This window comes from Oreochromis aureus, linkage group 16 (genome assembly GCF_013358895.1).
Source record: "Oreochromis aureus strain Israel breed Guangdong linkage group 16, ZZ_aureus, whole genome shotgun sequence".
In the NCBI taxonomy this organism is placed as follows: Eukaryota; Metazoa; Chordata; class Actinopteri; order Cichliformes; family Cichlidae; genus Oreochromis; species Oreochromis aureus.
In genome coordinates, this window is record NC_052957.1 from 6,333,146 (window position 1) to 6,347,117 (window position 13,972).

General features: G+C 39.8%; 1 protein-coding gene across 13 annotated transcripts in view; it reads right to left on the bottom strand.

Moving 5' to 3' along the window:
- Window positions 1-7,432: 7,432 nt before the first annotated feature.
- The window catches only part of tns1b (tensin 1b), a 190,921-nt gene continuing 184,381 nt past the window's right edge, over window positions 7,433-13,972 (bottom strand). For 10 of the 13 annotated variants that reach the window (XM_039600127.1, XM_039600126.1, XM_031757381.2 and 7 more), the window contains 7 exons: window positions 13,438-13,515; window positions 13,185-13,253; window positions 13,003-13,029; window positions 12,491-12,659; window positions 11,127-11,195; window positions 10,934-10,963; window positions 7,433-10,214 (listed from right to left, as the gene is read on the bottom strand). In XM_039600127.1, the coding sequence (XP_039456061.1) occupies window positions 10,076-10,214; window positions 10,934-10,963; window positions 11,127-11,195; window positions 12,491-12,659; window positions 13,003-13,029; window positions 13,185-13,253; window positions 13,438-13,515 (581 nt within the window). In that variant the 3' untranslated portion in view covers window positions 7,433-10,075. The remainder of the gene's footprint in view (window positions 10,215-10,933; window positions 10,964-11,126; window positions 11,196-12,490; window positions 12,660-13,002; window positions 13,030-13,184; window positions 13,254-13,437; window positions 13,516-13,972) is intronic. The other 3 variants (XM_031757388.2, XM_031757382.2, XM_039600130.1) reach the window with 1 other exon arrangement.

Genomic DNA, 13,972 nt, shown 5'->3' on the forward strand with positions numbered 1-13,972 from the left:
CGAAGCGACTTACCACTTGCAGAGTCGCAGCTCTGGTATGAAGGAGATGAAACGACTGGAATTCTGCTCATGAATCCTCTATGCACGACTCAGAGTGGTGATAAATTTTCCCGTAAACCGAAGGTTGAACTCGGTGGTAAGAATGCATTTAGGGAGAATGCTGAAGAGAGATGTTGCTTTAACTCTGAAAGACAAACTTGAGCTTTAATGTGAGATGATGATAGAAAGAGTTTTATACACAATCACTGGCCTGTTTAAAAAGAAAAAAATGCACCAGTCCTTCTCTGAATATGACCCACACAACAACAACTGTTCTAAATTTTATAAAGCCATAACAATTCAATGTTGGTATGAGAAATAGATCTACCTGTAGGGGTGGAATCCATAGAAACACAATGTACAGCTTGCGCTCACTGAGGTGAGATGGAAACATTGTGCAGAATGCAAATGTGAGCAGCTCTAGACAAACGTCTGTCTGGAAAGGAAACACTGCCATCAAGTGGGCGGACACATTATTACAGACCACTGCTGCAACCGCAAGTCATACCACATTAAACTGAGAAGTCAGTGTTGGTTATTGGATCAAAAAAAATCTGTGTACTATTGATGGATTTGTCTTTAAGCAATTTTGTCTGGACATTTGATCCCTCTGTGAGACAGATGAAGGACATCCGTTACAGCATCATATAATACTGGATTTGTGCTGAATAGTTAGATGAAAATGTTTGGTGTTTGTGGCATAAATGATTCTGTAGTGAGAAAAACACCTGCTCAGTTGCCTCGAGTTATCTCACCTGGTTTTCTGTGCTGTGTGGGGAGGAGCTGCCTGAACCCCGCCCACAGAGAAACTCAGAGACGCAAATGATTTTAAAATATGATCTAAAAAATAAATACCAAATATTATCATAATAAAACTCCTTTTGTTATTTAGTAAATGTGTAACTATTAGTGTTCTTATTATTGTTGCTATACTAAATATTTTGTGTTGATCAGAGCCTTCATCTATATATGTTGAAACAGATTTAATGGTGTCACTTTAAAAATGTCCTCTCTTTCATGAATGACAAAAACATTACACTGTAGGATAACCGCAGACTGGTCGGGCTGTGTTCACACTGTTTGTGTGAGTTCAGACATGTCAGTCAAATCTTATTAGAATCTGTAAATTCTTCCCTTCTGCTTCCTTGCTGTCACATGTCATAAATGACTTTGAGCCAGAGCTTAGACGTCAAAAGCAGAACTTGGCACGCACATTTTCTGCCTTTCGCCATTTTCCCAGATGGCCAAGATTTGATAAAACAGGCTTTAGGATTCAGAAATATTCGTCATTATTCTCCTCGTGAAGAGATGGAGTATGTGTTTGTTTGTCTGTTTGTTAGCAGTCTAGTGTCCATAGTTCTCAAGCTTTCATGTTTAATTTTTGTGCGATTGTATGCCTAACACCTCGAGCTGATTTAATTTTGGTGACAATCGGATGGGCTCAAATTCTGGTCATAAATATTTTGTACTTGTAAATCAGACTGAGTAGCTGTGAACTGAGTTTTGTAACCTTGTAAACCAAAATATATAAAAATTTTATGTTTGTGCATCTATAGATGAGAATTTGTGTGTGTGTGTGTGTGTGTGTGTGTGTGTGTGTGTGTGTGTGTGTGTGTGTGTGTGTGTGTGTGTGTGTGTTTAACAAAATTTGCATTTGTAAAAAATAATTAGTTACAAAGTAACATTCTTTTTTTTTTTTTGTTAAAGTCTGTTTACAGATACAAAGCAAAAAACTACATGTAAAAATCTGCCCTCAAGTGCGCTTGTGTGAGTTTCAACTTGCAAGTACGAATTTTGACCAGATTTTTCTTCCTTTCACGTGATTGGTCAATGTCATTTCAATCACAAATTTAACAATCCAATCAGAGACCAGATGGATGTGGCTGCCAGAGTGGCCCTTTACTGAGCTTCAGGTCCTGGAAATTTAATACGGTTTGAGGATGGAGAACAGCAACAGCGCTTCTGCGGCGCAGGTAAGCATGGTTTACCTGGTTTACCCATGGTTATGGTTTAGTGGAACAGATATATATTTTTAAATATCTAGATTTTGTTTCTGTTCCACTAAACCATAATGTTTACCTGTGTGGCAGAAGCGCTGTTGCTGTCTTCATCTTCAAAATGACTACCTAGGTTGGCTAAGCATTGAACTCGACCTTCATCGTTTATGAATGTCAATAAATCATTGAGTAGTATATCGTGTGAAAGGGCAACACTCTTTATGTTTTCACCCTAAGTCTTACAATGATTCCATGACGTTTCTCAAAATCACACACTGCACAAATATATCTTATGGCTTATAGAAGATAAAGATTTCATGTTTGACGGTCAAAGGTCAGACATCAGTGTATTATAAAAGCAGGTTGACGTCAAAGAAGTTTTCGAAATATAAAAGTCCCTCTTATCTCACTAGTTTATATATGTGTGTGTGTGTGTGTGTGTGTGTGTGTGTGTGTGTGTGTGTGTGTGTGTGTGTGTTGTGCATTTCCCCACTAGAAGAATTTGGTATGTCACTTTTTCTTGAGCCTTTGACTTCACAACTAAAACATGCAAATTTGCAAAATTCAATGTCGAGTGCTCTCTGCATAGCTTTTGCACTGCTGTACCCCTCTATATGTATATATGGAGTGATGTGCCACTCTTGACTGACCCCCATATTTGACCCATTACAGTTTGCTTAAGGGTCAAACCGCTCTACAGAGGACGCCATTTCCTCTGCTCTCCACCGGAGCTTGGCATTGGTACGTGAAGAACATTCACGTACCAGTGCTGTTTGTTGACTTCAGCTATGCATTCAAAACGATCATCCTCCAGCAGCTGGTGAGCAAACTGACCTCCCTGGGTATCAGCAGGGGAGGTCAATGATCTTCTTCTGCTGAGAAGATCATTGGGACTTCTCTTCCATCCATCCAGGATGTCATCCACAGATGCCATCTCAGCAGAGCCCGCATCATCATCATCATCGTCAAAGACTCCGCCTAACCCCATCCTACGCTGTTCTCCCTGCTCCCGTCTGGAAAAAGGTTTTGCAGCATCAGCATAATCTATTCTATTCTATAAGGACTCCTTGTCATCTCATTCTGAAGTTTGATTTACTCTCCAGCTTTTTCATTTAGTATTTATTAAGGACCTTCTTGAAGCCTCTTTGTTTTATTTGCTTTTTGAGTTTGGTGTTCTCAGGCCTGGAGAAACTGTAGACTCGTGACATCATTGAAATAACACAAATGACATTAATTGCACAAGTTTTTATACTGTGACATTCCATTACCCTGCTCATATTAACTGTCTGCATTTTTTCATAATTTTATTAGGCTAGTAAGGCGACAGAAAATTGCTGTGCGTAAAACTTTATTATAACAATTGAAGAATTTAATAGACTAAAGCAATGATGTCATGAGATTGCCCTACAAATAATCCCAGGAGGTGCAGCTAGACTTGGCTGTGGATTTTAATAGAAAAGCCATTTGTCGTCGTTATGTTGTAAATCATGCGTGCGAGCAATAAGACCAAGAACCGTGTCATCCTAAAATGACACACTTGTAATAAATAAGCCATGCTTATTTCGGAAATCTAGAAGTTACATTTTGATCAAGTGTTCGGTTCGCAGTGTGTCAATCTGAAGTGGAAATGATCACACGTGATTTTATTTTGCGATTATTCGAATGATGTAATTGATTATTCTTGTGTCTAAGCAAATCTTCGCCTACAAAGTGCCCAGAACAGTCCCCCACCTGTGTCCTCTTTACACTGGGTTTAGGATTCAATTCAAAATTTTAGGGATCATCTTCAGAGCTCATCATGGCCACGTGTAATAGTGTGCTTTAAATTGAAACACCAGCCCTGACCTGATAACCAACCCAGCCACCTGAGCTGCAGCCACTCAGTTTTCAGTAGTTGGGTAAAATAGTTTGAACTTTCACTTTCTTTATGAAAAATATAAAGTTTTTGTTTTTGAACACAAGTCCATGGAGTTTGAGGCAAAAAGAGTTTTGAATAACTAGGATTTTTAATGCTTTAACCACTTTTTTACACGCTTTGTTATATTCAGCATTCAAGTTGATTAAAAGTGCTATTTTCCCACCAGTCTACACCCAATAACACGCTTTTAATTTTGGCAAATTTGTTAAAAATGTAGAATTTAAGTCTGTCATTTACAAAAGTATTCTCATCCCGCTCAGCGTTCTTTAACAGTCCCTTTTGCGGTAATTACAGTTTTGAGTATTCTTGGATAAACGTTGGGTTTCCTGGATTTGAGCGGGTTGATCCAATTCTTCCTGTCAAAGCTTCATCACACGGCATGGGAAGCATCTGTGAACTTCAGCTCTCTCAAAGCAGGGTTCTGAGGGGTTTAAGTCTGGGCTTGGCTGGGAAATTCTGACAGTCTGAGCTGGAATCGCTCTGCGATATTGTGTGGGCAAAAATATTGAGCCACACCTCTTAATCTTTGAATTCAGGAGTTTTCAGTCCCATTACCGCAAGTTTATAAAAAATCAAGCACCTATGCATGCAGTCTGCCTTTGCAAACGTTTGTGAGAGAACAGGTTGACTGAATTCAAATGTCATACTGTAATTTTCTCGGTTACAATTGATGGTCGAATATCTAGGAGGAAAGACATTTCTGACTTGTTGCAAAGTGGAAGCATTTAGGTAACACAGCAATCCAGCCACCACAGCAGGCCATGTAAAGTTACAGAACAGGGTCGCCAAGTGCTGAGGTTTGTAGTACCAGACCTGCTCTGGCATTAACATCAGACTTTCCATGTCTGAGCAATTCATGCAATGTAACGGTAATGTGTAGCTGACCCAGTGCTTTTGTACATGTAATGTTAATCTTCGTCTTACCTGTTGATCTTAGCTGCATTTACCTGCTTTCAGTCTTCCTTCTGTTCTGAAGAGTATCTCTGCCTTTGCCACTGTGAAGCAGCCATAAACTGTAATTTATTCAAAAGATGAGCGCAGCCACCATAATATCACACATTGATTTTAGACATTTTGAAGTCTAAGACTAGTCCAAAAGTCTAAAGGCAGAAAAAACATCCAAAACTAAACAATGAATATGATCTTATATGAAACAATTTGATTGTTTCAAATTTCACTGAGTGTCAAATTAGTTTTATTCAGTATGGCTAATGTTAGCAGTGCTAGCACCAGTAGTCTTACTTTCTGCAGGCTATTGTCCACATACCTGTGTAAAATGTGGTTGTACATTGCTTTGGCTGTGTGGGTATATGTCATAGTACCCTGACCCAGTCTATATAGGATTGTTCATTTTTCTGTAACTGGTTACCGTCCACCTCACAGGGTGACGGACACACTTTCGTCTGTCTGCAGCCCCGATTAGAGTCTTGGAAGCAACAGATAAGGCCAGTTGTGCTCCAGTAAAATAATACATCCGTTATTAATCTTACTTCTCATCACAGATGTCATTTATTTGAGCATTTTAACATGACAGACTATAGAGATTGACACGAGGCAGACTGAAGTGGAAATGAGCAGAACTGCATTTCTGAGTTGGCTTAACTTTCCACACTTTGCAACTTTGAAGTATCATCACTGTAGCATCAGCTGGTGAGGAGCAGTGTCTGGTTTTCACCACAGTAGAGTTTGGTCTAAAGTGCTGTTTTGGTTTGAAGTTTTTTTGGCATGCTCACATTGTCCTTTAAAGGATAGTTTGTAACAACAGGTCTGTTGTGAGCAGTGCTTTCAGTTTTAGGCAATGTGAACTGTGAGACCTTATGTACTTGGGTGTGTGCTCTCCATTGATGTCAACTGGCTAAATGGCTGTTATCAGTTCTTATCAATCCCAGACCTGCTAACAGGCGGATATCAAATCATTCAGTGGCGGTTGTCGCCCTTGTTAAATAGAAATATTAAAGCAGCGTTTCTGTTTTAAAACAATGGACTTCTGTGGCGTGAGTTTGAGGCCAGGCTCTTTGGACTTTGTTTTTGTTTTCTTTAAATCACTCTTCACAAGTTACTCAGTTACGTTATTCAGTTCCATCACATATTCAGTTTCAATATATCTTTTTACAGCATACAACAGACGCTTCAAAGCTCCATTTGCTGCAGCAACTTGTACTACTGGAGCATCTATATTTATTGCTTCACGCAAGTGCTAGAGTCCTTCTGTGTAATCTGTGTTGCCCTGTGGTCTTTTCACATTCCTCTTCTTCACGTCGTTTCCTTTTTCCCTCAAGGTCGAGTAAAACTGTTCTGAAAAGATGAGGGACGCATCTATGGGTGCGATGTGAGTACTCCAAAAAATAAAAAGCAAACAGAATGGACCTGAGTACAGTCTGAGTGCTAGATTTGATCAAATTATAATGTAAAAAACAATAAGGTGTAAATGTGCACAGATCAGAATCACATCTTTGCACGTCGAGCCGAACATTGTGTCTCACTTTACCAGGAGGATAAATAAACCTGGTTTTTTTGCAAGTCTGACTTTACAGACATCCTTTATGTCATCTCGAATTTCATAAACTATCCTTTAATAACAACCATAATCCACCTATTTTTTGGACTCCTCCCTTTATCTCCCCCTAAGCCCCATCATCCCCCTCTGTCACACCAGCGCTCTGCATGTTCTCCTTCACTACATCCATGAATCTTCTTTGTGGTCTCCATATTCCACATCTTTGTTCAGTACGCCCACGCTCCCTCTGCACATATCCAGACTATAGCAATCTTGTCTCTTTTCAAACTGCTCGACATCTTCTCCATCCTGGTCACTCCCAGTGACAATCTTCTGTCAGCTCAGCCTCCTGTCTTTTGTCAGCACCACAGTTCCTGTCTCGGCACACTATCAGACGTTTTCAGTGAAACTCATTCTGACCTCCTCTGTACTCCATCAACGCTCTCAAAGCAAACGTCACATCTGTAAAGCTCTTTCTTAATATGACGTTTCGCTGCTGCTCACTGATATTCACCACTCTTCTTAACCTAACAACTCATTCTAACGTCTTTATTGTATAGTCATCAGCTTTATCCGTGTAGTTACCACAGCTCTGCAGAGCACCTTTATTCTTGAAAATCAGAACCTGTACACGTCTCCATTCCTCAAGCATCGTGTCATTCTACAAGACTGTGTTAAACAGTCTGACTTAAAAAGCCTTCTCTCGTAGACATCTCTATATCTCCATGGGAATCTCATCTGAGCCTTTCTACTCTCCATAGCTGTCCTGTCTTTACTCATCTTCTACACTTCCTGATTCACTAACCTTACTCCTCCCCTCTCTCAGTACTCCACAATCCACCCATCAATTTGGTAATATGTTTTAAAATGTTATACCCCCAAAAATGCAAAATTGTAATATTTTATGCTAAATTAACCTCAAATCTTCAGTTTCTGCACAACAAAGCCAACCTGCCAGTTTAGTGAAAGAAAAATCAGACATTTTTGATTTGTACTGCTTTTTAATGTGTTTTTTTCCATCAGAAATAGTAAAAGCCATACAATGTAGCAAACCAAAACAACATGACAAAGCTCTATACAGGAATAGTAGCTCATTCACACACATTCTTGGGTCCAGACTGATCTGTCTAGAGTGGGCAGGCGCCACTGGAGTGTCCATCTTGGCAAACAAACAAATGACTGACATTCAGTTTCATGGTTAGGAAGTCTTTTTTTCCCCCCTCAAGGAGTTTGTAGGCAAAAAAAAAGCTTATTTGTCTTATAAGCTGAGCCAAGAGGCAGTCGTCACGTGAAACTCACACTGATATCTTTCTATGGGCTTCTCTGCGCAAAGGCTGGTTTAAATGAGACATGAAGATGCTGTGCACAGATTAGTCAACAGGCCGAAGGTTACAATTTGAGTCGAGCATGCAAGCTCCTGCTAATAAATAATGGAACATTCTAGTCAGGTATAAAACTCCTGGAAGTGCTGCATTGCTTTTTTTCTTTTTGGACACGTAGGTTTGAGTCCATATAGGCCCCCAAACTAACCCTTATTTATTTTGCATCATGCTGCCATAGTTGGGAGTTTTCCTTGCTGCTTATTCCTTTAATTAAAATTGAAAAAGCAAAATAATTTTGTTTGTCAAGAAAACTACAAAATCATTTAAGTTTTGTCAGTGATCAAATTATGTTAACTCAATATTTCACAGCTAAAACACTGTATTAGAATAAAAGTAGCTCCTTTGTAGTGATCCTTTTGCGCCACACGGGGGAAGCAGCTACTTACTAAACTGACTTGGTTTGGCTGTTAAAAGCCTCAGACCTACTGTGAGGCGGTGTGAACGTAAGGACCCCCGATAGTCTGCCTGAATACACACAGGGACATGACACAGGTCTGTCAACATCTACCCTCCACTCGGTTGACAACAAAAACACGGATAATACTTCAACATTTTAAGTGCTCTAAACTTGGACAACGTATTTTCTCGGCAGGTTTTAAGTTAATAAAACAGCGGCGTTGGCGTCACTTTAGGATAACTCCAATTTGGACTTTAGTAACAACAATTTTTCATACAAAATATTTCCCCCAAGAAAACAACAACAAGAAAAATGTTAACAAAAGAAAATAATGCTGTGAAAAAAAACATTCAAAAACAACAGTGATACACCTTTTAAATGCACACACTTTACACCTTTATATACGTCAATGCACTTGACTTTAGCCAAAATAAAAGCAATCTTTTCTTCTTGCTTTCAGTAATCTTGATGTATACTTTATAATACAAGATAATATAGAGCAACAAAGCAACAAAAATAAATATCTTAAGTCACTGTTTGGAAGTTTATATATATATATATATTTATATCTATATATGTATATTTATATGTATAGCTTACTTTTGGGTAGGGTGAGTGGCTGACGCAAAGAGCTTTCATCGATGGAAACTTTGAGCAGAGAAAAGTGCAGAGCAGATTTGGAGGACTAAATCTTTTTTCTTTCTTTCTTTCTTTCTTTTTTTTAAATAAAGATCGTCCTCAAAAAAAACTGCCCTTGGCCCTTCAATCATGAGTGAACGGTGTGGCTATGTGCTGCGGAGGCTGAACAGAGGATGGCGGCAGACGGGAAGCAAACCCTCCTCCACGCTTCTCTGATACAATCAATCCCTTGTGGATGCAGTGATTCAATGACGTCTATGATGTTTTTTTCTGTGGTCTCACTGAATGCAAGATTCAGCTGATCTCTTCAGGCTCAAGCTGCACATCAGTCGCATCTTTAGCTACACTACGAACAGGGAAGGACCTGTGGTATTTTGGCTATTTGCATATATTAAGACGGCGTGGATATGTTTTAGGTTCTTCTTTTTTTTTTCTTTAAAAGCTCTGCATTTAGTTAAGAAAGTCAGGCACCAAATGTTATCTAGAACAGTCCTACTCAAAAAAAGCAATCTAGAGTATTTACACAGCCCTTACCAGCTGCAAAAAATCTTTTTTTTTCTTTTTTTGCAAGATGGCAACGGTGCAGAATTGACCTACAGTATCAGTACATACAGAAAGAAACAGTATTTTTTGTTTAAGCAGCCATATTTGTTTTACAAAAGAATACTTCCGACCCTCATCGTCAGTGGCACGCTATACCCGCCCTGACTGCTTTTTTAAAATCTTTGGTTGACCAGTCAAAAAAGCCTGATAGATTCACAATCCACCTTTTACATCACACTACTTGACTTCTTCTTTTTTTTAAAAAAAATAAAAAACGAAACAGTTGCTTAAAAAATAACATTTGCACACAATGTCATTCCCTCTTCCTGTTCATGAGTTAAGCCTGCCCGGGAGGTTAAAGTCGCCTCCCTTCCCCATTGTCACACACAGCCACGCCTCATCCTGCACTTCCTCTGGTCCATTCTGGAGTCCATCCAAGATTATAAGCAAACGCATGCAAGCTGCGCACACACGAACACACTCTCAACACACGTGCACGCACTCATTCTTTCACAACTACACACGCGTTGGCTTAAATGTGAAAGAGCAGGAAAAATAAAGCGAAACGTAAAACTGAAAGCGTCTGTGAGGTTTAAAAGAAAAGGAAGGAAAATAACCAAAGTTATTTTTAAAAAAGGCGCCAGGGGTTTTTGCTGACAGCGCTCATCGTTTCTGCGAGGTGATCATCTTCGAGACGAAGTTGACGATGGCGCTGGCAGGTTGGTCAGGGTCCAGCTCGGCGAAGAGGTGGCTGACGTTGTCTGTTGTGCTTCCCTGCTTACGCGCCACAAACCCAAACAGCCTGAAATGCCAATGTTGGAGATTTCGTCATTACTGCTGCCATTTTCACTCATCAACGACTTAAAGCAGATTTACAGATACTTTAAGGTATTTTTGTAAATGTGTGTTTGGTTTCGTTTGTTTAGTTTAAACTCTTCCCAACTGAAGCCATCAACAGGAAGTAGTTTTTGAAAATACATTACCTAAACTATTGCCAGGATGTACTTCATGAAAACTGAAAATTTTTGTTCCTGCTTCCCATGGAGGTGAGGTTTTTACCAGTTACCAGAGCGTTATTACAAAAAGTACCTTTTAAGTAGTTCACATTAGAGCCCCACTGACATATCAGCGGATAGCATATTTGACGATATATCGTTATGTGTTTGTAAAGGCCGACTAATCAAAATTTAAAAAGGAAGGAGGAGATGGAAGTAACACCAACCATTGTGTTGATGTTACACAATCCACAAGAGGGCACTGTGTAACTTCTCTGTTTGCAATGTGTTTGAAACACTACAAACACAAGCAAAGTGTGAACGAATAATCAGCAGGTTGGAAGAGTAAAACAAACTGTTTCTTTTTAAACTTCAATGGCATATCATCTTAGTTAGGACTCAAAAATTACTACACGAAACAACTATTATGGGTGCGTCTGACAGAAACTAAATATCGGCATCGGTCAGGCTCTTAAAAAGAGTACTTTCAAGTATCAAATGTTGACTGAAAGGAAAGTTTACTTACTTGGCTGTTCCTCCCTCAGGCTTGTTCCATCTGAAATGATTTAAAGGTATTTTGTTTAAGGTCTTAATTAAACAAAACTAATGTGCTACTTGGACTAGCTGAAATCATGGGGCAGAGACTTTAAACACACTTGAGGAACTGAAAACAAGTCGCTAATATTGTTCTAAGTATTTTAATGGCTCTCTGTACTCACTTTCTGTCCTGAGGGTCTATATCGCAGAACGTGACAGTGTTGGTAGGGTAATGGCGTCGGAAGAAAAGCCTAAAAAAGATGTAAATGACACAAAACTTAAAAAGTGAAACGTGCATTCTGTGCAGTGGCATGTCATATACTTTACAGAGCTTTTAAACAGAGCAACCATTGATGATATAGACTGATTTGGTCAATATGAACTTCAAACTCAGACTGTCACAGTTAAGCAAGGGCTCTACTTTTTCTCGCGTATCACTACACATCGGACTAGTTGTCAATTGTTCATTCCATTAGTATCAGTAAGCTATCTCTCTTTGTCAACGCTAGCATGTTTTTCCTGACGGCTAAAAACATTAATGTAAAACTCGTGGAAGCTGAGCTTCTATGATAATGCTGAAAGTTCATATTTTCAAGCATTCAAGTACTGAACTTGAATGCTTAAAATCACTCTTCCTGTTAAAAATGAGTTCTTCTTCTCACCAAGTGCTTGATCACTAAGTTGGAGTTTAGGGTTGCTTTGAGAAAACTGCTGCCGTGAACTATCACTACATAAATAAAACTGAAACGTATGATGCACATGTCCACCCTTTTTCTTCCGCTTATCTAAAGTGCTTTTGGTATGGTCACAGGCTAAAGGAGAGAAAGAATTCCTTTCTCCCCAAGATCTTTTTCCATCTCCTCCCAGGGAATGTTGAGATGTATAATCGTTCCAACAAATTCTACCGCGGGCTCCCATCCCAGCAGGGTGTGCCCTAAAAACCTCAAAAGGGAGGTATCCAGGACGCATCCTGATAAGATGCTCAGATCACCTCAGCTAGCCCCTTTTGACACACTCCAAGCTCTCTGTGCTCCTCACAGTATCTGAGGGTGAGCACAGCCACTCAACAAAGGAAACTCATTTTGGTCGCTTGTATCAGCAGTGTCATTCTTTCTGTCACTACCCAGAGCTCATGACCATCATTGATGACTGAGACATAGAGCCACTTGGTAGTCAAAACCTTGGTCTTCTGGATTACTGGCCTACTATAACAGTACGTCTGCTTCACTGTTCCCTGACACCGTTGCAAAGCTCAGCACCCAGTGAAGATATGCAGATGTAATAATGGGAAAGCTGTGAAATAGTTAATAATATAGTGTATAAAAATATAATACTTTAATTTTCTCTATTTTCTAATTGTGTTCAGTTGCTCATATTCATTAATCCCAGCCCTTTAAAGACATGTTTATATCTTAAAATGCACTGAGATGTCAAAGGCTCGTCAAAAACATATCTGCAGCAACATCTCCATATGACATGCAATGTCTACACTTGTGAGACATCAAACACCTCATGTTTTAATGGGACAGTCGCGGTTAAGACTTACTTCCTCTGGTTGTCAGTGAGTGTGATGCCTTGTGAGGACACCTTGAAGTGCACAATGGTGGCAGTAGGTGGAGAAGCAGCAGCCAGTGTCTCAGATATGGCCTTAGCGACAGCCTGAGGCCCCGTCAGTGATTCCATCTCCACTGAGTTGATGTAGAGAACATTGCATGCTGCAAAGAGAGCAGACATCCCAGCTGGATAAATCGTGTCAAACCCAATTGTGAACAATCTGTTCATGCAATAATGTTGACATTGTCCTCATTAGAGTGCATGCTTTCTGCAACAAGGCTGGGGTTTTAGAAACCAAACCAAACAGATCATTCCACATAAAACATTCTGTCTGTTATGGAGGGCAAGCTGGACGCTAGTGTTAAAAGACATGTTCTGGGGAAATCTGTCACACAGGACTGTTATTTATTCGTCTTCATTTGTGGAGCATACACGGACAGACAACACACAGACACGATGCACATTCCAGTTGTAGGTTTCCAAATGAAAGTGCAGAGGGTTTACCATGGGAATCAGCAGGAGCCCTCAGCACTGGGACAACAAGAACGTCACGTTGTCAGAATGAGTGACAAAACACACTAATGACGCTGACAATTATGTCCAAGAACCTCAAAACTTTGCTGGCTGTCTTGGAATGTTAAACTTAAACAACCTCATGACTTTTAATACTTCGGAGGAGGTTTTACCTGCTCCTTGTTTCAGCCTTTCAGCCATCGGGTTTGCTGTTGTGACCTCCGGTACTTCCTCAGTGAGATCTGATTTACAGGAGAGAAAGTTTAAAGTTTATAGTTTTGGCATGAGGACTCCATTAAGGGTCAAATTTTCAGTTCATATGACTTTTTTTTTTTTTTTTTTTTTAACTGTAAAGATTTGCTTAAGAGTAACACAGAAACACTCTTAAATGGAATACATGTTACACAGAACACTTATTGCACATACCTGTGGTAGGGATGACTAGTTTGCATGGGAGGGCCAGTGGTGTTATAGCATGTTGGTAGACCAATGCAGACAGGCAACCTGTCAAAGAGAAACAAACTTTTATTCTGCTGGGTTCTGCTGCTTGGTAGTTTTTAAATACAACTTATTCTTATAACCCCATTTTCTTCATATAGTGACTGGTTGAAAGTGATGGGGGAAGACAGGACGGACGATGGAAGAGAGGCAGAGATCAATAATAACTAATGATTAAATGCAGAGAAGTGTATAAACACATAGCGAGTAAAGAAGAAACACTGCAGTGCATCATGGGAAGCCCCCCAGCAGCCTAAGCCTATTGCAGCGTGACTAAGGGAGGATTCAACATCATCTGATCCAGCCCTAACTCTATGCTTTGTGAAAAAGGAACATTTTAAGCCTAATCTTAAAAGTAGAGAGAGAATCTGTCTCCTGAATCCAAACTGGGAGCTGGTTCCACAGAAGCTCCCAGTTTGGGACTGTTGCTTTCTTCAGTTATAACAACCATCTTGACACATGG